General features: G+C 36.9%; 1 protein-coding gene across 2 annotated transcripts in view; it reads right to left on the bottom strand.

The window, feature by feature from the left end:
• The window catches only part of KDM2A (lysine demethylase 2A), a 74,697-nt gene that overhangs the window by 24,652 nt on the left and 23,028 nt on the right, over positions 1-27,017 (bottom strand). For both annotated transcript variants that reach the window (XM_080912066.1, XM_080912065.1), the window contains exons 3-12: positions 18,048-18,186; positions 17,240-17,318; positions 16,817-16,863; positions 12,699-12,877; positions 9,755-9,861; positions 9,214-9,307; positions 8,040-8,193; positions 6,454-6,569; positions 3,690-3,816; positions 689-1,083 (exon numbers count right to left, since the gene is read on the bottom strand). In XM_080912066.1, coding sequence (XP_080768192.1) covers positions 689-1,083; positions 3,690-3,816; positions 6,454-6,569; positions 8,040-8,193; positions 9,214-9,307; positions 9,755-9,861; positions 12,699-12,877; positions 16,817-16,863; positions 17,240-17,318; positions 18,048-18,186 — 1,437 coding nt within the window. The remainder of the gene's footprint in view (positions 1-688; positions 1,084-3,689; positions 3,817-6,453; positions 6,570-8,039; positions 8,194-9,213; positions 9,308-9,754; positions 9,862-12,698; positions 12,878-16,816; positions 16,864-17,239; positions 17,319-18,047; positions 18,187-27,017) is intronic.

Here is a 27,017-nt window from a genome sequence, read left to right as displayed (position 1 = left end):
AAAAATAAAACCATGGCATTTCAAGAAATTGATGGAACTGCAGAATATTATGTAGAATCTATATTTGTGTAGTGAAGAATGGGTAGAAAGGAAACCATAGGAAAGAAAAAAAAAGGAACACAGGATAAAGAGATAAATGTGATGTCGAGGCAGAAAGGGAGACTATATGGGGTAGAAAGGGAAGCACAGAGAATATGGTTGGGAAGGACAGAATAAGCTCTGGCCAGTTTCTTACCTCCCATCTCACATTAAGAATGTTAGAATTACAGGTGGGAAGCACTGCAGTAAGTTTTGCCTCATTTGTTTTTGTGTTCTTTTTTTTGTTTTTGAAATACAGGCCCTAAGAACTAAACCAAGGTCCTCATGCTTATGCAGCCAGGGGATTCACCTGCTATCCCATCTCCAGGAATTTACTCAGGTTGTCAGGTTTACTCACTGAGCCATCTTACCTGCCCCGCCCCCCAATACTTTTGGTGGTAAGCTTCAAGTTTTTAGTACTAAGCTTAAGTCAACACTAAATGCACATATGTTCCCATTTTCAAAATGGTAACTTAATGTCACTCTAGAAATTGAAACATTGGGCAGCACTGACACAGTGCTGACTCCCATGTAGCTGAAGCATTCCTAATCCCTGTAATTTCTCCCTCCAAATCAAGAAAGTCGACTTCACATGTCAATGGTTGCTTACCTTTACATCAGCAATCAGAGCATCTTCGTCTTCTATCCCTGTGGGGACACACTTCTTGTGCAGTGGCAGTGACTCTAACTTATCTACAAGACATCGAAGACCTTCAAGTTCAAAGTGGGTCAGATGCACTTGCCTATCCTTTTTAGGGCTACACTGGGGATCCCAAACTTGGCCATTTTGGGATCCCCGGCTAGAGTCTGAGGATGAGTCTCCAGACAAAGTTTTCTTCAGACTTGGAAGACTTCGGCAGGCTTTGCCAAGTCCATCATAATCCAGGTTGACTCCATTAGCAACAGGACTGGTAAGCACAGATCGCTTACTGTTCATGCGTCGGGCTTCTCTGTCCACACCTTCCTCATCACCATTTCCAGACTCCAACTCATTTAATTCCATATCTACCAATGCAAAGGAAATAAATGCTTGTTGGCTAGTTTATCAACAAGAGAAATAGCATAGTATCTCCAATCCAAGGTTACAAATGACAAGGCCAATATTTCTGAAAATCACAGTTACAGAAATAATGATGTAAGAGTTAGGTGGGGTGGTGCACACTCTTTTTCCCCAATGATTTACTTATTTATTATATATGAGTACACTGTAGCTGTCTTCAGACACACCAAAAGGGGACATCAGATCCCATTACAGATGGTTGTGAGCCACCATGTGGTTGCTGGGATTTGAACTCAGGACCTCTGGAAGAACAGTCAGTGCTCTTAGCCACTGAGCCATCTCTCCAGCCCAGGTGCACACCTTTACTGCCAGCATACTGATAATGAGAACAGGAGGATCTCAGTGAGTTCCAGGCTAGATTGGTCTACAGAGTACGTTTCAGAGCAGCCAGGGTGAGACCCTGCCTCAAAAACCAAAAATAAAAATGTATATAACACTAGCATGTCGAGGCTGGAGAAATGGCTCAATGGTTAAGAACACTTGCACTTGCAAAAGATTTAGGTTCAATTCCTAGTACCCACAGATGATTCACAACAATCTAAAACTCCAGTTCCATGGGATATGAATAATCTCATTTAACTACTGCAAGCACCAAGCACATATGTGGTACAAATACATACATACATTCCCATAATAAAACTTTTTTTAAAAAAAAGATTTGTTTATTATGTATAAGTACACTGTAGCTGTCTTCAGACACACCAGAAGAGGGCATCGGATCCCATTACAGATGTTTGTGAGCCACCATGTGGTTGCTGGGAATTGAACTCAGGACCTCTAGAAGAGCAGTCAGTGCTCTTAACCACTGAGCCATCTCTCCAGCCCCCAATAAAAATTATTAAAAAGAAACTACCACTGATCCAATGAGGCATTTCTCTTAATAATAGGCAAATGTTAAAGCACAGAGCTTAAAAACAAAGAGATTAGAGTCTTATTAAGCTAGTCTAAGGTGTCTTTTTTTCTTCTTTAAAGATTTATTTATTTTATCCATGTGAGTACACTGTCCCTGTCTTCAGACACAGCACAAAAGGGCATCAGATCCCATTACAAATAGTTGTGAGGCACCATGTGGTTGCTGGAAATTGAACTCAGAACCTCTGAAGAGCAGTCTGTACTCTTAACTGCTGAGCCATCTCTCCAGTCCCCCTAAGGTGTCCTTTTACCGATTATTAACTATAGTATAAATTTTTTTTTTTAAATCTTGAAAGTTCAAATTCTCATTTGTGTCAGGTGATGGTGGTGCATAACTTTAATCTCAGCACTTGAGAGGCAGGGGTAGGAGACTCTTAGGACTCTCTCATTTGTGCCAGGACCACAAGAAAAAACCCTGTCTAGAAATATAAGCAAAAAGACAAAAAGATACTCATTTGTAAGATCAGGCAAATTATATCTATCTCACGGGTATATGGTTATATTACACATGCATATGTCATATATAATATATAATAAAAATTTAAACTATATAAACTAAATAATAAAAGATTTTTGACCACCTGTACATAATAAAACATATTTAACTGGTCAAAGGTTTGAATGTTCAACCCTAAATGGGATATCTATACATCACCTCTTCCAAGGCTCAAGAACCGGAAGAGACAAGAAAGACTATAATGGCTGAAGGAATGGATAGTATTTTTCAATGCTACATTCCAGGAATAAAACAGGAATATTGAATTTTAAGTGGCTTTGCTTGTTTATGATGCACAAGAACATATGAAACTGGGCCATCAACTTCAATCAAGGAGTGGAGGAGATCATAAGGCCCCAACCCTCCAAGTCTAGGAACATAATAAGTATTGCTTATAAGTCCCTCTCCTCCTTGGATCTTTTGTCAGTTCCTGGTTGTAGGGAGAGGAATTTTCTTCAGTGATATAACCATTTGTTGCCCATATGTCTATAAATGATCCTTCACATAGGATTCTATGGTAACTCTAATTGTATTTATTAGTTGATAACCCACTAAAAGGATTATAGAGATAGCTCAGCAGTTGAGAATTGACTGCTTTCCCACATGACTCAGGTTCACACTTAACACCGTCTGTAACTCCAGTTCCAGAGACTCTTCTAACACCCTCACAGAGACATGCACGCAGGCATCAATGCACATAAAATAGCAATGAATTAATTCTCTTCAAAAAAAAGAAAAAGAAAAAAAATCTTTCTTTAAGAAAATGAAAGTAGATAGGGACTAGATAGGAAGAAATAAGATCTACATGTAGGGGAGGGAGACAAGACTTGAGAGTAATGAAGACAGATGTTTGAGTAGATCATAAGGAAATCAGTATATATTTATATGAATAAAAAAACAAAATGTATCACTGATCTTGAGGAGATAGACACAGCAACCTAGTCAAAGATCGGATCATAGTATTTCATTCAGCTCAGAAATTCATATCTGTTGTATTTAGTGTTCAATCACAGTAAATAAATTTGGAATTTTCAAATAGACAAGTACAAAGCCAACACAAAACAAAAAGCCCCAAATTGTAACTACAGTACCTAACAATGTACTCTAGTGTGTCTTAAAAGTTCATGGACTCAAGATACTTACCCATGCTAAGGGATTCTTTCTGAAATTCCTTAGTTAGGTGGGATCGGTTGGTTATGCAGTACACATATCGCTCCAACACATACCAACACATTTCATAGTAAAATGGGTAACGGAATTTATTTGGAACCTACACAGAAAAAGAATGAGAAGACAAGGCAATGACAATTTAAAAGGTAAAAGAATATAAAAGAATCTCTATAAGTACAGTAATTAACCTAGGAAAAATTCTTATTATTCAATCTATAAATACAAGCTGGCATGGGCAAGAACTTAAGTCAATCTGTCAATTTTGAAAGACAGGAATGGTAGTTTGTAACTGCAAACCCAAAACTCAAGAGGCTAAGGCAAGAAACAAGGTCAAGGCAGGCTTGAATTATATAGAGACCCTGTCTCAAAAAGAAAAAAAAAATTACTGTAGAGTAAGTCTGAAGGCATTCCAATCTTGGCTCTGTTTTTCTTGAATCTTAAAGAATACAGGACAAAATATTAATGAATAATTGATAGGATATAAAGTTACACGTATAGTAAGTATCACTATATGTCTGAAAGTATACATAGATTCATTCTCAAGCTACATGCTGTTTAGAAGACTGAGCCTTTGTTCAACATCTACCTTCAGTTTCCCTAGTTTGTCCACTGTAGTATACCCACCAATCAGACTAATCTGTGTGGTTTTATATGTCACTTTTTGTAACATGAATGCTTTCCAATTCTGAGCATCTTAAAATTTATTTCAGAAATATAAAGAATGTCATTTAGATATACCATTGTCAAGGATGAAGTAAAATAAAATTACCATAAATCAATGAACAAGAAAGATGAGTGCCAGGTATCATTCTAAAATATATCTGCTACCCTCTGGCTAATATCTTTAATTCTAACACACAGGGAACAGACACAAACAGATTTCTCTACATAGTGAGATCCAGAACAACCAGAGTTACACAGAGAAACCCTGTCTAAAAAAAATAAAATTAAACTTGGCATGGTGGCCCATGACTTTAATCCCAGAACTAGGAACCAAGAGGTAGGTGGATCTCTGTGAGTTTAAGACCAGCTAGGATTGTTTTTATTTATTTTGGTTTTAGATTTTTCCAGCCAAGGCTTCATGTAGCCTTGGCTGTCCTGGAATGCTTTCTCTGTAGACCAAGCTAGCCTCAACTCACAGAGATCTGCCTGCCTCTGACTTTGGAATTAAAGACATGGACCAGTACTGGGTACTGACAGCCAGGGCTGTTATACAAAAGAGAAACTCTGTCTTGAAAAACAAAAAAATTGGGGCTGGAGAGATGGTTCAACTGACTGCTCTTCCAGAGGTCCTGTGTTGAATTCCCAGCAACCACAAGGCTCACAACCATCTGTAATGGGATCAGACGCCCTCTTCTGGTGTGTCTGAAGACAACTACAGTGTACTTATATATTTAAAAAGAAAGAAAAAAGAAAAACAAAAAATTGAAACCCATCTATCTATCTATCTATCTATCTATCTATCTATCTATCTATCTATCTATCTGTCACCCTCTTTTTAGAAAGCCTACATATTAAGGGCAAACAGCACCCTCTATGACTCTATGATTTCCAGCTGTCTTCATGAATTTAAAATGAAAAGAGATCCCTTTTCAAAACCTTTAATAAGGTCACAAGGTATCATTATGAATTGAGAAAACCACTTTATTATTAGACAAGAAGCATACAACCAATGAAGGATATGACTAGATCCAGACTGGATTGCTTATAACTATAGCTTTAACCAGAAATTTCTTCTTTCTCATTTAAAAGACAATTTCTTTCTGGCAAAAAAGTAGAGAGCCAAGAACTAATAAGCTAAGTATGCTTCTCGATTAGCCTTTGAAATATATTAATACTTTTTTGGGAAAGTTCTTGAGGAGTTCAGGTCAAGTATAAATTATCCAAAAAAAAAATCTCAAATTTTATGAAAGCTGATTTTTACTGACACTTATGATGAAGAGAGAAGGGCCCAACAAGATGGCCTTTACCAATGGTTAAAGATGCATACTGCCAAGCTAGATGACTGCAATTACATTCCTGGGACATGGTGAAAACAGAACATGACTTCTGCCAAGTTGTCTTTTAACCTCCACTCAAATGCCTTGGCATAGCAACCCAACATAAATGCATAAAATAAATAAAAGATGTTTGTATTTTTAAAATGGGAAAGTGAAGAAGACAGAAACCCCCAAAAGTGTAAAATTTGAAGTAATCATCCCCATTCTACAAATTATTCATGAGTTTAGGATTAAAACATGTTTCAAGACAAATATATGGATCAGAACTTCACAGTCCCCCAAAGAAGAGTCAAGCATCCAGTAAATTTATTAATGTTCTCAATATGTGGAAACTTATTAATGAAAAAACAATCTGAAAATGTGACAAATCATCCATGAATCCATCTGATACATTTAGTGATTTGTGGAATGGAGGATAGCAGTGTACGCTTATGAATGTTAGTTAGAAAGTAACCTGCAATGTCAATTCTATCTTTACACCATGTTCATCCTGGGGCTTGAACTTTGTTATCAAATAGCATCAGCATCTTTACCTGCTAAGCCATCTCATCCCATCTCTGTATAAAACTTGTCTTTTTCTTTGAGACACAGTCTTGCTACATAGGCCAGGCTGGCCTTAAACTCACAATCTTCCTGTCCCTGAGTGCTACAAAGATGAGAGGCAAGTGTTACCATGTTCACCTAACACCTGTCTTAAATGGGTAAACATCTTCACATATAATTGTTACAATACTCACCCGTGTACGATCTTCAATGCTATATATCTTTAATTGCATGGGGATGTTGAAACTATGCAAAAAGTTGCCTCCAAACACTAATGTGTCTGTAGGAGTATACACAGCATGAATCCAACCTAAAAGATAAGAAATAAAAAAGTCAGGATTGAAAGCGAAAAACTGTAATATAATTTCTTCAGAATAGTCAAGACTTCTAGACTATATTCTTCTCTTTTTTGGAAACAAGTCATTGATGCATAGCCTAGGCTCTTTTAATGGTTGGTCAAGTTACTTACCTCTCAAAGCCTCAATTTTTCTTTACAACTAGAATAAATTGTATTTTATACGGCGTAAGCACTAAATGAGAATTATATATCTATGGAACAAATGTGATTTATTTTTAAGACGGTCTTAAAATGCTGCTCAGCTAGTCTCAAACACACACAAATAGCTAAGACTGTACATGTATGATCCCACACTCAGTAAGATGTGTGGTTTTTAAAAATTTTTATTGCTAGAGAAAACCCAGGGTATTATGCATGCTAACAAGTACTCTACCATCATGTTACTTCCCCAGTGCAAGAAAGTTTTAATAAATGCTGCTACCATTTTTTTGAAGCTCTAATTATGTGCCAGCTCCATACAGGATAGTTTATTAATATTCTTACATAGTTTTCTCAAATAAAAACAGATTTAAGTGTTTAACCAAAGTAGTACTGAGCAGGCAAATACATAATCAGAATTCTCAAAAAGGTAGGGATTTCAAATGTGTACTTTTATATGCATTTATTTTAGAATTAAGATGCAATGAAGGTCTGGAGAGAAAGATGACTCAGTGGTTAGGAACACTGACTGATCTTCCAGAGGTCCTGAGTTCAACTCCCAACAACCACATGGTGGCTCACAAATATCTGTAATGGGATCAGATGCCCTCTTCTGGTGTGCCTGAAGACAGTGACAGTGTACTAATATAAAATGAATGAATAAATAAATAAAAGATGCAATGAAAATATCCACAATTTAGTCATGCTTGGTGGGATACACCTTTAATCATAGTACACTCAAGAGGTCAGCCTGTTCTACATAGAAAGCTCAAGGACAGCCAGGATCCACAGAGAAACCCTGCCTAGAAAACAAAAAACAAAACATAACTGCCTATTCAGTATTTTCTACTCAGGTGGGGAGAGTTGGCTCTCCTCACTAGAGAGGACACATCATATATAAAAGTTCTGAATTACTGGGCTTAATATATAGTCCAAGTGTATATAATTGAGAAGAATTGTGCCAGTATTATATGCATACACTGTAGCTGTCTTTAGACACACCAGAAGAAGGCATCAGATCTCATTATAGATGGTTGTGAGCCACCATGTGTGGTTGCTAAGAATTGAATTCAGGACGTCTGGAAGAGCAGTCAGTGATCTTAACTATTTTAAATACATATTCTCTGCATGTATTCCATAAAAACAGGAAAACATCATTGTTTTCTGCTGACTGTACACTCATGCACGTGTATGCCTTGCTTGACATCAAATTTTGAGCCTTGTGCATAATCAGCTTTCTTTAAGAAACCTAGAAAGCAATCTACATTCCCCCACTTTGCTTACCTGAGGGAATAACGAAGGTATAGCCCTGCTTGAGCTCAATTCGTTGGCAATCTGACACCCGGTCACCCAGAAAGATGTCTCCCTGTTTCCCTGATAGCAGCCAATTCTCGTACAGCTCCAGGTTGTGGGCTGTAGGGGGGATGAGCCAGAAGACCTGTGAGTTAAAAAACTTCAGTCTGTTAACAGCTATTGACATGATCCAGTCGTCTCCCTCAATTGATAAACAGGCACCAAGAGGAATGGAAGGTAGGAGACTTTACTATCTGGGTAGTTCAGGATCCAAACAGATCTTTCTTGCCAATCACTTGGTCTGACAGCATCTAGATTTTCTGAGATTGTGGCAGTAGAAGAACCCTGAACACTAAGAGAAAGACCTTGGGTTTATTACGTAGGTAGTTTCTTAATGACTAGCTAGAGACTTAACAAGCCCAGTAATTTAGATGTAATTAATCAACACTAAGATATGGTCTAGGCTACTCTGTCTCAAGGTAGTAACTGAGATCAATAGAACAAAACTGTGATCCCATCTATGCAGATGTAAGTAAACAAAAGAAGTTTGGATACAGAGGTCCAGATGTTCTATGTTAAGTTGTTTTCATTCCAGCTCTGTTTCTGCTAGTAGATGTAGTTCCTCCAAGTAGACTGGCTAACACTACAAACCTCTGCTTTTAATTCTAGACTGAATTCTAATAAACTATTTTAAGAAACTCATGAGAAAATGTTATATATTCTATTATTATTATTATTGGAATGTAACTCTTTTGTGATTGAAGGTACTTTTTCCAATCTTCAAAAAGACTAAATGTTCTCTTCCATCACATTTCAGACTAATACCTTCAAACAGAGGAGCTGTCTGATTCCTAATTTGCTGGACTTTTAGTTAATATATCTAAAACTTATGCTCCCTTCCTCTACATTACTTTTCTTACAGATTACAAAAGTGATGTTGTCCTCCTAAAATTATTCTTCAGCTTCACCTAGAAAATTTCTGCTTTAAGAACTGGACTACATAAATACTAAAACTCCAATGGAATAGCTACAAAGGGTAACAGAATCTACAATTCTCTTCAGATATGAATGGATAATTTTTATGAGTACTATGTTACTAGGTTTCTAGACTATATTAAGCATGTAATCATTTAGTTTCTAAGTCCAATCCTAACTATGACCATACCTTTCCACCTTGGTGGATGTGATACCAAACAGAAGTACCTCCAAAATCCACATGGAAGTCAGTATAGCAGCCTTGAACACTCATTAGACAGTACCTGACCCAAAGAGAAGCAGCAGCATTAATTGGTACACTGACGAAAAGAAACAACCCACCAAAAGGACATTCTTTTCTGTAGACCCCTCTACTTGGCATCTAATAAACTTCTAGTAGATTTTCCTTCTTTTCCTTTTTGGAGGAGTTGAGGCAAGGTTTCCTGGCTGTCCTGGAATTTGCTACTTGGAGCAGGTTGGCCTAGAAACTCTGCATCTAGGCACAGAGCACCATATCTTGCTAAAGGAATACAGTTCTGTGTCACATTTCCAGGACCTCACAGTCTTTCCCCTTTATTTTGAGATTATGTGCTATTTAATTTCTCGCAAACTCTTCCTTATCAATTTGACGATTTAAAACAGCAAAGCTAGAAAAGGGATAGACTGTTCCTTGTTATCAATGTTATGCCTCACAGAACACTGAGGAAGGTACACAAGAACGAGTAACTTACTTTTGTACTTTAGGGTACTGCATCTCTAAGATGGCATTTGTTGATTCAGTCTGACTTTCTTTCAAGTGTCTTGGCCACATGTTATCTACCCAGTCAATAAAATCCACCTTTAAAAGAGAGAAAGATTTAAGGTCCAAGAAAGCAGTGGGATTACAGAGAATTTTAAAGTCAAGAAAGCAAGTCCTTTAAATGTACACTGCAAAGTAAAATTTAAAAACCTATGAGCCTTAGAGTCAAGACAAACATTCTGTAAATACATAAAAAAGAAAAGTGGTTCCAGTAACATAACTATAGAGCCAGCTCCAGTCAAAATAGATTCATTAAAGACAGTTTACAACTAGAAACTTTCTTCTGTCAATATTAGTATGGTAGAGGCTGAGAATGTGTTTATGTCTAAAATTTTAAGAAGTAGTTTCTGAAGATACAAAGATCAGGGCTGACAAGATGAATCAGAAATAAAGGCATATGCTACCAAGTACGACAACATCAATTAGATCCCTAGGTCTAAAAGGACAACCAATTCCCTTACATGTGTACCATGATGTGCACATGTACACACACATACTTATCAAAATAAATGTTCAAAAAATAGTGTATCAAAAGGAAAAAAAAATTCAGTATGTGGCATAGAAACTGAGTTAGCAATCATAAGTTCCTGATTTATCAAAAATCTGAGATCAAAAGTATAGTTTGGTGATTAGCTCTAGACAAATATTAAAGTCTTTGAAATGGCTGAACAGATTAGTGCACACATTAATCTCAGCACTCAGGAGGCAGAGGCAGGAGAATCTAAGTTCCAGGCCAGCCAGCCAGGTACACACAGTGATTCTGAAAAACAGAAAAAGGAAAAAAAAAAAAAAAAAAAAAAAAGACAAAGAAAGAAAGGGGAGAGGAAGAGAGCAATGAAGGATGGACAGGCAGACAATGCAACTATATAGACTGTCTAATGGTTAAGGGCACTAAGTGTTCTATACTTAGCATCCATATTGCAGCTCACAACCACCACAACAAAAAAAACCCACTTAGATCAAACAACCATACACATAAAAATAAAATTATTAAAATAAAACAATGAACATTATTAAAAATGGTTAGTGGCATAAATCATTATTTTAGCATTTGGGGTAGGTGTATTTATGCTAACTAATATAGGAAAGATTCTTGTCATTCTTGTGGGAAAGAAGCCTATTTTCATGAGAATCTGCTTTTAGCTGAATATCTGGTCCAATAATACATAGTAACAAAAGCTGGACATAGTGGCATATGGGAAAAGAGAGGCAAGTAGATCTCTGAGTCTGAGGCCAGCCTGATGAACATAGTGAGTTCCAGGAAAGCCATAGCTACACAGAGAGGACCTGTCTCCACAGACTCACACTAGGAAAATAGAGTTATTTTTCTCTTTGATATACATACCCCAATAATAGTCATAATATTGGAAATTACTAGCTGTAGTCTATCTATATAGAGTAAACATACCACATACCAAATACCACATATTAATTTTGAAAAGCAAAGGGTATAAATAAAACCTTCATTTTTAGACTTTCAAGTAGCTGGAACCACCATACCTGGTTTTGAGTTCACAGTCAGGAATTAAGGGAGGAGAACTCAAAAATATAGAGGTACATTCCAAAAGTGAAGCCAACTCCACTTCCCGGTTAGCTTTCTCAATAGATAGCCAGTACTTTACCCAAAGATAGATAAAATGAAAATTAACTTTAGGACAATGTGGTATTAAAAACCAATGGAACCAACTCATTCATCACTACTATTTACCTACTAAACCCTACAACATGTTACATAAAATAAGTGGATGGATTGGGGGTTCAAAATTCACCTGCTCTAAACAAAATTTCCCTTAATTTTGTTCTTTATTTTATTTTTTACATGGGGTCTCTCTTATGCAACCCAGGCTGTCTTGGAACTAGCTATGCAGACCATGATGGCCCCAAACTCAAAAGCTCCCCTATCTCTGTCTCCTGTGTGCTGGGATTGAAGGCTTATGCCACCAAACATGGCACACATTCCCAAACCTAACCCAATTAGTTCCCTTAAGTTTCTTAGCAAACATAAACCTATAGGACAGAAATTCTTTCAGCCAGTTTCCAAGTAACATTTTAAGATTCTTATCTATCACTAACAAGACCAAGATCCCAATTAAGTTCTTGGTGATATGAAATCAAAATGATTCCAATAAAAATTAAATGATTTTGGAAAATGAATTTTTCTAAAAATGAAAGTTGCTGTTATATCCAATACTCTTTCCCACATTTAGCTTAATCTTGGCACATACAGAGCTATAAAAATTCTACAAGTATAAAGATTCTCTATTGAAAATGAGCATGTGGCTCTCTGTCCTGACCACCTGCAGCAGTCAAGAGAGTTGACCATGTTCCTGGCCAGCTGCAGCACTCCAGAGATCAGGCCCTGGACCTCACCAGTGCCGGTGCTCACCTGCAGTAGTCGGTAGCTGGGAGAGTTGAACCCAAAGGTTTGAGATCAAAGACAAGCTCTGCTCCCTTACCGGCAAAGAGGCAAGTGAGCCAGCCCTGAGGATGAGTGGGAGAGCTTATCCAGCCTCTCACAAGCTGCAACATTTGGGAGAGTGGGCCCCTTACCCTGACTGGGCAGCACAGGTTCAGTTGACCAGGCCATGGGCATGAAAGCAGGAAAACTGACCCTGCTTCCTGCTGATGACAGCATTGGGTAGCCTAGCTGAAGCAATGCTAGAGAAAGTCTGCACACTGACTAGCTCAGCTACCACCCAAGACCAAGTTCAGGGCTCTGAGGTGGCTCAAAATCTTTATTATCTGCTGACAGGTGAGATTCATGAAAGGGTCAGTCCTGCTGATTTAATGTTGCAGGGTCTCTAAAACACATGAACACAAGATAGCAGTGAGAAGTCCTGGTGAGGATCCAATGTGGGAAAATGATAATGACTAACCGTGGAAGGCCGCTGCACCATATTCTCAAGCCTGGTGTGGCTAAACTCTAGGCTGATAACATTATACAGTTTTTCTCTCTCTTCCTCTGGAGTCTCATAGTATCGTGTCCATTGTGCCATCGTCATTTCAATCCCCTTCTGTGTGTTCACATCCATGACATCCACCATCCGACGACTCCCTACATGAAAGGAATTTGATTAAGCCATAATTACTCCTAAATATATTAAGTATACAAACTACAAATCCAAATTAACAAATTACCCTTTCTTAAGATAATTAGTAATAAACAAGGAAATTACTTGTCTATTTAATCATAAATAAATAACCACAACAGAGAATAAAAAAGGACAACAGGCGCAGTTAAAAATACAAGTCCAGTCCCTAGGTCATGTTTATTACACTATCAAGTGCTGGTTGTCTTATTCAGTTTCTCACTTAACCCTACAATTCTACATGACAAATACCAGTATTTATTTCATACATTATACAACAGGGGCCAGGTAACTTGCAAGACAAAAGACTTACTGAGATATACTGTTTCAGTGAAGGATTAAAGTCTGACCTAATCTGTCTCAAGAGCATGAATTAAGAGTTGTGCCCATGCACATGCCTTTAATCCCAGCACTTGGCAGCCAGAGGCAGGTGGATCTCTGGGACTTTGAGGCCAGCCTGGTCTACAAAGGAAGTTCCAGGAGAGCGATGCCTCTCTTACACATAAAGACCCTGTCTTGAAAAACCAAGAAAAAAAAAAGTGGGTGTGAGTTAGTAAATATCAGATTAAACTTCTCTATTTTCAGTTGGTTTCTCCAATCTTGTCAATAATTTTTAATATAAAACTTCTTTACAATTAGTCCATATTTACAGTCTGATAAAGTTTCTATGTAAACACAGTGTCAATCTTCCTCAAGCACAATAGCAACAAAGCAGTAAGTTGCTGAGTGTGTTAGCTAGCTCATACCTTTAATCCCAGCACTCAGTAGGGTAGAGGCAGGAGAATTTCTATAAATTTGAAGCAAACTGCTCTACATAGTTCCAAGCCTATGATACACAGTGAGATCCTGACAAAATAGAGAATGAGCAAGTGCTGCCCAACATGTAAGACTAAACCTTACTAAATATACCAGGTAGCAGAAGGAAAAGGTTATAGCTAAAAGATTAGAACAAATACAATTCTATCACTAGATGAATAAACAAAAAATAGTAAATTATACAATAAATGGACATAAAAAGAACAAAATCACACAAAGTAACATGGAAAGTATGCCATGTGAGAGAACTTACAGATGAAAGGCTACTATTATATAATTCTAGATATGTGAAACACAGATGAGAAAAATCCTAATCTAGAAAACATAAGATCAGTGTTTGACAGGCTACGAGAAAGAGAGAACGAGAAAAGACTGCTTAACAGATTTTTGGTTTGAGGTGATAAACTCTAATAGTGAATAGTGGTAATAGCTGTACACTGAAAAGGAATTAAGGTCAGATGATCTGGTTTATTGGCAAGTACTTTTACACACTGAGACATCATCCCAGAGAATTAACTATCCATATATTTACCTCTATTAAGTTTTTTTTTCCTATTCTATCCTTTCCTCTTTGTCTTAATATTCCCAAAATATACATTGGTCTGCTCGATGCTATCCTTCTTGATATCTCTTGTCTGTTTAATGTTGCTATAACAAAATCCCAGATAGTCACATGGCCCAGGGTACCTGGAACTCATGTTCACCTTGACTTTCAAATGCTGGGATTTTTTTAAAGAGTGCAAATCACTTAGATTGTATATATTTAAAACAGCTTCTTTTTAATCTTATTCCTCTGTGTGGGCATTCTCTGAATGTACATCATTGTACCATTATGCTATTTTAGTTTTTTTGTTTATTTGACTTTTGGGGAGGGGAGAGTTTGAGACAGGGTTCCTCTATATATACTGGAACTCTGTAGACCAGACTAGCTGAAAAAAAGTTCAGAGATCCAACATCCGCTGCCTCTGGAGCGCTACGATTAAAGGTGTGTGCCAACCCTTTGTGTTTTCTTTTTAAAAATAGGATTTCTCTATTATGTTCTCCCTGTGCCACCACGTCTGGCCTTTTAAGTCCTATAGAAGTCACTGGAGTCAAATATAAGGGCATTATAACAGTTTAGATATGATATAAAAACAACCCCCCTGTTCTTTTGTCTATATATTTTGCTAAAAACAGAAATCTGCAATTACAGCACAAGTCTCAAATATTTAAATGACAAGACCCATCCTGGATCCTTAAAGCTATGTGCTGTAACTTTTGAAAAAACATGCAATCTGTTTTGTGGGTTCCAGTTGGTGAGGGCTGGAGGATGCAGAAAAGCGATTATTACTATGGTAAAACCCGAAATTAACTTTTATTGTCGGAATCTTTCCCTGGAAGTTTCAAGCCTTCAACAGAATTCCACAATAGTTATGTCAGATAGACTCTGTCAGGGAAATAATCAAGTAGATGGAAAATGCTCTCATCATCTTCCCAGAATTCTCTCTTATGAGTCTGCACCTTAAAGTCATCACAGATGACTCGTGCAGATCGTTGGTGAATCACAATCATAAGAATATCTAAGAAGAAAGTTAGAGAAAGTTTTGGCAGTAACGGGCAGGGGCTACTCTTGAGACTCAAGTTCTACTTTCAGCACCCACGTTAGGTAGCTCACAACTAACTCTAACTCCAGAGGATCCTTTCTTACTCTGTAAACGTATATATTCATGGAAACCATAAACACACATACATATATCACTAAAAAATAAGTCTACTAGGTGTTGTGGTAGCCTACAACTTTAATCCCAACACTCAGTAGGAAGATGCAGGTAGATCTCTGAGTTTGAAGCAGACCTGGTCTACAGAGTGAGTTCCAGGACAGCAGCCAGGGCTACACAGAGAAACCCTGTCTCATGGAAAAAATAATCTTAAAAAAAAAAAAACCAACACAGGAAGCTCTGACTGTCTACTGCTTTATGGATCGAGGAAATTACTTTCCTGAAAGTATGAAAAATATTAAGAGGCTGGAGAAATAACCCAGTTGCTCAAAGAATAATTACCTAGCATAGACAAATTTTTAGATATGATCCCAGCCCCACATGAGCTGAGCATGGTGGCATATGCCTGTAACTGAAGCACTCAAAAGGTGGGGACAGGTAGGTAATTAGTTTAAGGTCATCCTTAGCTAATCAATGAGTTTGGAATTAGCTTAATATACTCGAACCTTTCTGTCTAGAAACAACAAAATAATAAGTGAGAAGTGAACTTTTAAAAAAATGATGTATTTATTTTATTTAACATATGTTGCCACTTTGACTGCATGTTATGTCTGCGTGAGAATATTGGATCCCTTGGAATAGGAGTTTCAAACAGTTGTAAGCTGATATGTTAGTGCTGAGAATTGAACCCAGGTCCTCTGGAAAAACAGTGCTCTTAACTGCTAAGCTATCTCGTTCAAGACTGTTAAGTAAAATCCTACAATGTTAAGTACTCACAAATTACCTAGGCCTCCTAAAAGAGCTCTGATTGAACAGACAGGTAAGGATTTTTATCACTCAATATATTTACTGATCACATAGTCCACAAGTTGTGCTAGGTACCAAGAAATACGTGTATCTAGGTGCTTAGAGCATTAGGGCATGAGAAATACTGGGATCAACATTAAGACCACCAGTGACTTTCACCTCTCAAGATTGAGCAAGATTATCCAGAAGTCCAACAGGGATCCAAGTGGCCAAAAGACTATGTGGCTATTCTAATTTCCAAAGTAAGGTCTAGAAGAGCGAGAGCCAGAAGAGATCTTTTGCTCATGTTTGTTGGCAACACAGAAAACTTTCTATCATTTTATTGTATTTTCACAGAATATAACAGTTATCTCTCATGTCTAGGCTTTAGATAAACTAAATTTAAAAAAAAGTTTGCTTTTGAGAAAAATTTCCCCTAATATACATAGTAACTTCCTATCTCCTCCTTATAGAGCTGCTTTCTTTTAAAATGTCCTTTAAGGAAAATTCTGAGCTGCTAATCAAACAATTCTTTCTTATAAAATATATACTTTAAGGTTCCTAAACCTCAAAGATGAAGAGGTAGGCCAAAAGTTTGTTGCTTACCCACACACATTTTGACATCATTCACTGTGAAGTCTGGATCCGGCATCCTATGGAATAAATAGCAGTAAATGAGAAACACTATTTCTCTAGTCAGTGTGGATCTGGAAAGTATGATGTACTTTCCAGAAACATCGATCTTCATGTTTAGGTTTAAATACTTTTTAAATATATAGGAAGAAATTCCACAATGCTAGCAGCAATTATATCAGACTGATAGATTCAAGAGACTTAAACTTCTTTTAAGCTCACCTACATTTTTATTTCTAGGTATATGAATCACCCATGAAAAGAAACATTTCACAAAGTAACTGGGAAGTTATGTTCAATTACCTACTGCTCTGAGTTCTCAAGATTGCCACTGTCTGAATCCCTGAGTATAAAAGCCATTTTGCAACCAGCTCAGGCTAGGACCAGAGCACTTACTTTATTCCAAGTCCATCAGAATTCTTGAAAATGAGAGGGTCTCTCAAGCCACCCCGCTGGATATACTCTACATTAAAATCTGAAAACATGGGGGGGGGGGGGATTAGAAAGAAAAGAATCATTAAAAAAATTACAAAAACAAATTTAAGTAAAAAGGTATTTGTAGTGTTTGTTACTCTACGCATACAGTGTTTTACATCTTTTAGAAAATATGGAAAGTATACTGAAAAATCAGGGCTTGTAGTTAGTTGTGTTAATGAGTCACTTCATACATCCTAATAAGAAAATATGTCTCTTAATGACTTAAACAGTCTGAACATTATACATCAAATCTTTCCATAGTTTCCTAAGGGTCAAGGCTACAGAACATATAAGGAATCCAACCTCATAAAAGAAATTTAATTGTACTTTTTTGTTTTGATATCGTTCTTCCTCTCCTATCTAAAGTCTCATGTAGCCCAGGCTGGCCCTTAACTTACTATTACATATACTTACTTATACATACATCATAACTTATACAGACCATTCCTGATCCTCCTGTTTCTATCGCCAAAGTGCAATGATTACAGGCATGTGCCACCATACCTGTGCCATTTGTAACTAAACTCAAAAAATCAGGAAAAGAAAAAGGTATTTTTCCCAGTAAATTCCTATTATAATAAAAGATTACTTCAAATCTGGCAGAAAATGAGCATTATGAAGACAAACTAAATATCAACATGTAATAGTTTAATGTTGCACAGATGTTAAAATCTCAAGTTGATTTTAATCTCAAGGGGTCCAGGGTCTGAATCAAAATGATACTGACCTTTTCCCTCCATAAAAGTAACAAAATTGGCATTATATTTGTTGGTATGGAGCTTCTCTTCCAAGTCAAAAGTTCTTTTCCCTTCAATTTCATCATCTGAAATGCCATCATCTTCATAACGACGTCTCATGGTTCCACGCTGTTAAAAAAAAAAAAAAAAAAAAAAAAAAAAGGAATGGAGGGATACAAAGATAAAATAATGCACTTTTCCTTCCTCTCTACCAAGCAGTCAGTGCCCCCTACTTGGAGAATGTGACTTCCAATCATAGTTGTTAGTTCAAAGCATCCACTTTCCTTTCTCCAAACTCAAAATTAGCTGATATTCACAAAATGTACAAAATAGAACAAAGTGGCAATAAACTACTGGGCTTCCACCTGTAAAGTTTACAGGTTTTTGTGTGTTTCTGAGATAGAGTTTCCCTGTGGAGCCCTGTCTATCCTGAAAATTTTTAGATCACAGTGGCCTAAAACTCAGCTGAATTTTATTTCTGCTACCTCTTTAAACCTAGAGATATAAATTCACAATAAAAAACAACCAACTCAGACCTACTAAATATCTATCACAGCCCCTCTGAGTGAAGACATTCAAATAAAGGCTGGAAAATTAGCTCAGTGCTTAACAGTTGCATTCTACTCATTCAGTTTCCAGTATCCATGTTTGACAGCTCACAACTGCCTGTAACTCTAGCTCCAGAGGATCTGATGCCATTGTCAGTTGTAGAATAGCATTCACATGAACAAATCATATGCAGATACACATACCTCCATTAAAAGTAAAAATATTTTAAATGAATACATAATATTAAAGACATTCAAATATAAAGACAATTTTTTTTAATTGAGAAGAAACTCAAATTTATAAGACAATCTCAATAGTAGCCTATATTAGAGGTGTGAGAAATGGCTAAGCATTTAAAAAGCAAGCTCCAGGGGTTCCAATACTTATTCTAGAGACACATACTTGAAGAAACCTATGCTCATATATAATTAAAATTAAAGTCCCTTTATAAAAATAGCCTAAATTAAACACTTAAAATAAGGTACCAACCCTATTTTTCTTCAGATCAAAAAGGCTAACAACTCTAGAAGGCCATCAATATTGAGCTTTGAAAATGTCTCTCCAAAGACAATATACAAATAGAAATGAACTGATGAAAAGATGTTCAGTATCATTCATCAATAGATACATGAAAATCAAACCCACGAAACTACATCATACACACCATGATAGATGTCATCATAATGACAGTCAATCTAGGTGAAAATATGGAAAAATCCACCTCTACACATCAATTATTATTACTTAGCAACAAATGTTATATGCCACAATGTGAAAACCTAAAGCTAAGTTAAAAAAAATCCAGATACAATTTTATTTATATGAAATGGGTGAAATTGGTAAATCTATTCAAAGATTAGTTGTCAAAGATCAGTTAGGTTGGGGCTGGAGAGATGGCTTGGGGGTTATAAGCACTGACTGCTCTTCCAGAGATCCTGAGTTCAAATCCCAGCAACCACATGGTGGCTCACAACCATCTCTAATGGGGTCTGATGTCCTCTTCTGTTGTGTCTGAAGATGGCTCCAGAGTATTCATATACATAAAATAAATAAATTTTAAAAAAAGATCAGTTAGGTCAAGAGATGTTTAATAGTATGGGTCTCTTTCAAGAATAATAAAGTACTTCTAAAATCTAAAATCTTCTATAAGACGGACATGTAAAACTATGGTATTACAATTAACAGGAACTGTCAAAGGCTACACATTTGCTCATTCACTCAGTATAACTTTAACAATCATCAGTTAGGCTCCAAAAATTATGTACAACAAATTGTTACTTGGTTGCAAATGTTTTCTCCCCCTCAATTACTGAAACTTTTTTTTAAAGATTTATTTTATGTATATGATGAGTACACTGTAGCTGTCTTCAAACATGCCAAAAGAGGGCATCGAATCCCATTACAGATGGTTGTGAGCCACCATGTGGTTGCTGGGAATTGAACTCAGGACCTCCGGAAGAACAGTCAGTGCTCTTATCCACTGAGCCATCTCCCCAGCCCCCTCCCCTTTAAAAGATAATCAATTTATTTTTATGTGCATTGATTTTTTTGGCCAATGTGTCTGTGTGAGGGTGCCAGGTCCCATGTGGATACTGAGAGTTGAATATGGGTCTTCTGGAAGAACAAGCAGTGTTCTTAACCTCTGAGCCATCTCACTAGCCCCCAGTTACTGGAACTTTTAGGGGCGTGTGTGCATGCATTTGTGTGCATACATATGTGTATGTACGTATATATACATACACACTCCTTCCTAAAAAGAGTATAAACTATTTACACAACTTGATTATTTCACTATATTTCATGATTTTAACAAAAACATCCTATATCATTACAAAAACAATAAGACTCTTGGCCATTATGCTGACTTGATACTTTTTGCCACCAAATAGTAAATAGCTTGGGCTAAGTATTGAAAAACACCTTTGATTTAAACTTAATTGCTTTAACATATTACAAGAAAGGGATGCTGAATTAACACAGCTGGAAAAGGCTACACTTGTTTTTAACTCTGTTGAGTTTTTGTTGTTTTTTGAGATAGGGATAATAGGCCTAGGTGGCCTCAAACTCAAGATGCTCTTCCCTATCTCTGACAATATTGCATTTATTCTATTAAAGTTTGAGCAACTCAACCTGAACAAGTTAGATCTATCTCTGCAACAAACATGTATGTAAAATAATTTCTGTGGATAAAAAAAAATCTATCAAAGTAATTTCAACAAAACTGTAATAAGAAATAAATAAATCAATAAGGCATTCTCAAAAGGAAACAACAAAAAACCAAAAAACAAACCAAAACAAAATTGGGTGTAGTGGTGCACACTCTTAAGGCTGGGGTATTTCTGAATTCAAGATCAGCTTTATCTAGGAGTTCCAGGACAGCCAGGGCTAGGTAGAGAGATTCTGACTTAACTTGAGATTTGTGAAATGTTCAGAAGAAGCCTTAAAAAAAATACCAAGATAAGGGGCTGGCATTTAAGCTGGGCAGTGATGGTACACTGGCAGCAGAGGAAAGCAGATCTCTATGAGTTCGAGGCCAGCCTGGTTTACAGCTAGTTCCAGTTTAGCCAGGGCTACACAGAGAAACCCTGTCTCTAAAACCAAAAGAAAAAGGAAAAAAGTTAGCATTTAAAATTACATTTCCAGCAAACACATACACTCTTGCCACTCCCACCTCTATATTAGGGTTCTAGTCAAGTTCGTTCTCCTTCTAAACATGTGTCAACCTCACTTATACCAACTAAAGTTAAAACAGAAAAACTATGGCCTTGTTTCTGAATGTACATAAGAACTTTAAAATTTTTTTGTTATGTCTGTGAAATAAAGTTTCCTTTAGGGGTTGAATCCTAAAATCTTGTGTTCATTCTCTTATTGTTGGTAAGCTACTTAATAATGATGATGATGATGATAAAAAAGAGATTATGAAACTGGGTTGTATTAAAATTAAATGAGACAGAAAATGTAACAAACCATATAGGGGCAGGAGATGTGGTTCAGATAGGAGAGTGTTTGCCTAGCATGCATAAAACATTGGTTCCTTCCTCAGCACCAAATAAAACCAAGTTTGGTGGCACATGCCTGAAATTCCAGATCTTGGAGGCAGAGGCAGGGGATAAGGATTTAGGGTGATATTTGGCTACAGAGTTCAAGGATAGTCTGGGCTACATAAAACCCTATCTAAAAAAACAACAAATTCCCGACATTCAAATATATTATCAATTGTGGTTCTGAAAATGAACCAATGTTGTACTATACTACTATTTTGCAAAAATAATGGCTTGTTTAGAGAGACAAATCCTGCATTATCTTCTCTTCAAATAGTAGGTAAGATGTTTCTTGTTCCCCAAGTAAGCCTCTAATATTTCTAAGTTGAAACCTTACCTTTGTAAAGAGGTCCTTACTTATCCAATTATAAAATCTACCAACTGCAATTTAGTATGAAATGATCATTCTGATAATAAGGTGTTAGGTGATAATAAATGGTAGATTTGCTTAAAGAGATGAGATATGCCTAACAAAAATTAAAAGGCTCACCCCCACTCCCCAACCCCTTGCTCCCTGAGTTTCTTTGTGTAACAGGTCCTGTCTCTCCTGGAACTTACTCTATAGAATGCTGGCCTCCAACTCAGAAGATTCACCTGCTCCTATCCCTGGGTGTTGGGATTAAAGGCCCAGTCCACATTGCCCATCAAGGGCTTTAAGAGTTAAAAAGACTGATACCATTTCAAGTTTCTTCTGTCTGCTTCCTGCTTATGGTTTAAGCTGTGAGCTCTCATTTTGATGCCCCAATTATCATGCCTACCTACTGCTATATTTCCCAGGCATGATGGTAAGTAAGACTCTCTGAAACTGTAAGAGCAAATAAATATAATGCCTTCAAAACCACGCTTTATCACAGCAATAAAAAAAAGTATGGATTACAATTTGCAACAGCAAAATTTAGGGGGAGTGGAGAGATAGCCAATTTGTCCTGGCAGAAGTTCTGGGTTTGATTCTCAGGACCCACACAGCAGCTCACAACCACCTGTAATTCTAGTTCCTGTGGATCTGATGCCCTCTTCTGAACTATTTAGACAGCAGGCACAAACATAGTAGACAGACAGACATACATGCAGGCAAAACCCCTATACAGATAAAATAAACCAGAAAATGGTATATTCCTGGAAACTTTTATTACAACATATATCCATGTGTCACTATGTTCTATACATTTCCAGGCTCAATCTAGAGAGTTCTTCTAACATAAGCATAGATGGCCCTGGGTTCCATCCCAAGCATGGCTTAGGAAAAAAGTCAGTGATGCAAGTATACTTCAATACAACATACTAATCTTCCTAATCTATAACCTAAGCAAAATTACATATAATCTATAGACTGAAAACTGAGTATTGAAGAAGTCAATTGTCACACTGTTATTACAATGAGCACATAATAATTTCTGCCACTTTTGGAGCTGGCATTAGGATTACTGTTCCTACTATGAATTTACAGACTACTTAAAGGTCAAAGGAACACTTAAGGGCCAGGCATGGCAGAACATGTGTATAATCAATCCCCAGCCTTTCATAGGCAGACTACATCAAGTATGGGGCAGCCTGTGCTACGAAGTGAGTAAGCCAGCCAGATATATACATCAAGACCACACTGTTTCTTTTCTTAAAGCAACATTTAAACAATGGCTTAAGTTGTAGATCTCTGGCTCTCTTGGCAGAAACTTGTTGGCCCACATTAGGAAAATTGAAACAAATGGAAGCTGAACATGGTCAAAGGCAAAACTTGTCTTCACTAGCAGTTAAATCTACATAGCTGAGGATAACCAGAGAGCTCAACAACAGTCTCCCTCAGGGGTCAGGGAGACACACACACACACACACACACACACACACACACACACACAGAGAGAGAGAGAGAGAGAGAGAGAGAGAGAGAGAGAGAGAGAGAGAGAGAGAGAGAGAGAGACTATTTAGAGTTAAAAAACAATAGCTGCTGGAGAGTGGAAGGGAATTTAATATGATCACAACAGATTCTTAAGGAGTAAAACAACTCTGTATTGTAACAGTAATAAATTGGTCAAAAGCTATAGAATGCTATAATAGACTAAATACTTGCTGTGAACTTTAGTTAGTAACTTGTTATCAGGGTTGGGGAGATAGCCCAGCTGGTAAAATGTCTGCTATACAAACATGAAGACTGAAGTCAAGAACACAGATGACAGACATAGTAGTACAAATTTGTAATCTCAAAACTGTGGAAGCCAGTGACACAGGTGGACCCCTGGAGCTATTTACCCAAACAGTTAGTTCTACCAGTGATGAACTCTTGTCTCAAATACAAAAACAGAAGGCTCCTTGAAGAGAAGGCAAACTTCTGACTTCTAAACATATATAAAACCTGGGGCTGGAGAGATGGCTCAGCAGTTAAGAGCTCTGACTGCTCTTCCAGAAGGTCTGAGTTCAATTCCTGGCAACCATATGGTGGATCACAACCATCAATCAGCAATGGGATCTGGTGCCCTCTTCTAGTGTGTCTGAAGACAGTGACAGTGTACTCATAAAATAAACAAATCTTAAAAAAAAAAAAAAAAAACCTTATTTAGTACATTGGAAAATTCTGACCATTAGTTATTAGAAAATGGCAATTCCCTTAGTCCTGACAAAATTTCCAGTAAGATTGTGTCCTTATTCTTTGGCCAGAAATGCCATGCATAGTGGCATACATCTGTAATAATACCAGCACTTGATAAGCTAAGGCAAGAGATCAAGAGTCACTTGGTGGGAACTGGAGTAATTGCTCAGTGGTTAAAGAGGGGTTGCTGCTTTGTACAGGACCTGAATTTAGAGCCCCCACACCAACATGGTAGCTTACAGTCATCTGTAACTACAATTCCAGGAGACCAAAGCCTTTCTTCTGGCTCCAATGGTACCAAGCATAAACAAAGTGCACTTACATACATGTAGACAAAATATTCATATACATAAAACAAAAAGACTTCTAGTCCAGCTTGTAGTATGAGACTGTCTCAGAAATTTAATTAACAAGTAAATACAATCTAGAGAAGTTTTATTGAAATTATCTTTTATTTTATGTGGATGAGTCTTGTGCTTGCATATATATCTGTAAACATGCATGCCCTGTGTCAACAAAGATCAGAAAGGGATACTAATTCCCTAGATCTGGAGTTACAAATAATTGTGAGCTCCCATGTAGAACTGGAAACTGAAACCCAAGACTTAGGCAAGGGCAACAAGTGCTCTTAACTGCTAAACCAGCTCTCTAGTCCTAATCCACATAATTTTTAAGTATTAAAATAATTAGAGATCTTGTACCTTGATGTGCAAATTATTTGCAAATAAGTATGTCAATAGTAATACATAGTTAGGTGCAGTGGTGTATAACTTTAATCCCAGCACTTGGGAGGCAGAAGCAGGTAGATCTGAATTTAAGGTCAGACTGGTCTACACAGTGAGACCTCAAAAAACAAGAAAAACTCCCTCTCTCAAAAAACAAGAAATATTTAAATATATTGCTCCCCTGATACTTAAAAACTCAAGGTAAAACATATATAAACACTGACCTTGCTATACGGTCGTAAGAATGAAAAACTGAGAGGGGACAATCTATTTGGAACTGTACGCCTTTCTACAGCAAAGCACCAAGTAGTTAAAGAGGGGTTTTTGATGACAAAGCTAAGTAGTAATGCCTATAATCCCAGCACTTAGGAGGAAGAAACAAAGAGGATCAAAAAGGTTAAGGGTCAGCCTTGGCTACATGAGAACCTTGGTTGGTTACAAAAGGAACTGATTAAAGTTGAGGTTTTATGCCTATTAGGCAAGCACTTTATCAACTGAGTTTTTTATTCCTAATAAAATCAAATTATTTCTGGAGAAAGATCTACAAGATGTTCTACAGCAAAATACTTCTAATTTAAGTTGTTCTAGGTCACTGAAGTATAATAGAAAATTAATGTGACCACATCCACAATTTTAAATTTCTTAGTAGCCACACACACACACACACATATACACGCTATTTGCTTTCGTATCCTGAGACACGGTTTCTTTCATGTAGACTCAAATTCGAGCAGCACAACTTTGAGTTGTTCAAAAAAGCAACAGAAATAAAACTGAGAAACCCAGTCACTAGAAAAGCAATTTAATGATATGAAATCTTCCAAGGTGATATACTGAAATCATTCTCCATTTTTAATACAGTAACTCCGTTCCAACCCTACACTTCTGTATCCTCCAAAGGAAAGCATCATCACTGGACAAGATGCCACCTCACATTCCTTCACTCATGCTTTGCCTACCAACTTCCTACTGTTTTTGATGTTTTGTTTGTTTAATTTCTCATAGAGAAGAGACCATGTCAAATTCATATTTTCCAATTTACAGTTATCTGCTTCTAAAATAATTCTGGCTTCTTCCTCTTTTCAATTATTTGTTTTTGGAGGCAGGGCCTCTCTACATAGCCGTGGCTGTGGTTGTCCTAGAACTCACTCTGTAAACAAGGCTGGCCTCAAATCCAGAGATTCAACTGCCTCTGCCTCCTCAGTTCTGGGATTTAAAGCGTTCACCACCATGCCCAGCTTCACCAGCCTCGTATTGATGCTCCCTTATTTAAATGAAAATTCTGGCAGAACTAAAAAGTAGTGTCACTTCAAAAATCAATCTCCTTTGCCAAGAGGCTGGGACTCATTTCCTAATGTGTACATTACAAGTAAACAAAATACTAAACTGCTATAGGTAACTATAAAAAAACAAATACATTTAAGAACCAAGGAAATGCAAAGAACAACTTCAACTACTATCTTCCCCTCAAATCTTTCCAGGCTCCAAAAGATAGTAAGGAAAAGTATTTTTTCAGTGAAGTAAATGTTTTATATGATATGGTATTGTTGACCTAACTATTTCTAGAATTTAAGATAAACTACACGATAGTGAATTTCCTTGAGTTCTCATCTATTTATTGGGGAGTGGGATCATATGTGTGGCTGGGAAATCAGTTGGCAGAGTGTCTACATACACAAAGCTGTTGATTTGATCCCGAACACTGTAGAAACCAGATAGAGTGGCACATCCCTGTTATGCCCAGAGTCTGAAGCCAGATAATCAGAATACATGAGACTTTATATAACAAATGTTTACACAGGCAGAACTATTACTAGTTGAAGCTTGTTTCTTTCTAGTTTTCTTTTCTTATTTAATTTGGTGTAAGAGATGTCAACATATAACAGATTATCAAATTCTGCTATTCTTTTATTGCTAAATATGTAAAATACAGATTCTAAGACCCAGTAATTATAGTATTTAGAAAATTACTATAAAATTATCTCTTTTAGTCCTGATGTGATATAAAAAGTCTATGACTGTATATGTGTACATATAAAAAGGCAATGAGAGACATGGAAGAAT

The sequence above is a fragment of the Micromys minutus genome (genome assembly GCF_963924665.1).
Source record: "Micromys minutus genome assembly, chromosome: 2".
NCBI lineage: Eukaryota > Metazoa > Chordata > Mammalia > Rodentia > Muridae > Micromys > Micromys minutus.
The sequence above is the reverse complement of the archived record's forward strand: the minus strand, read 5'-3'. Positions and strand labels throughout refer to the sequence as shown.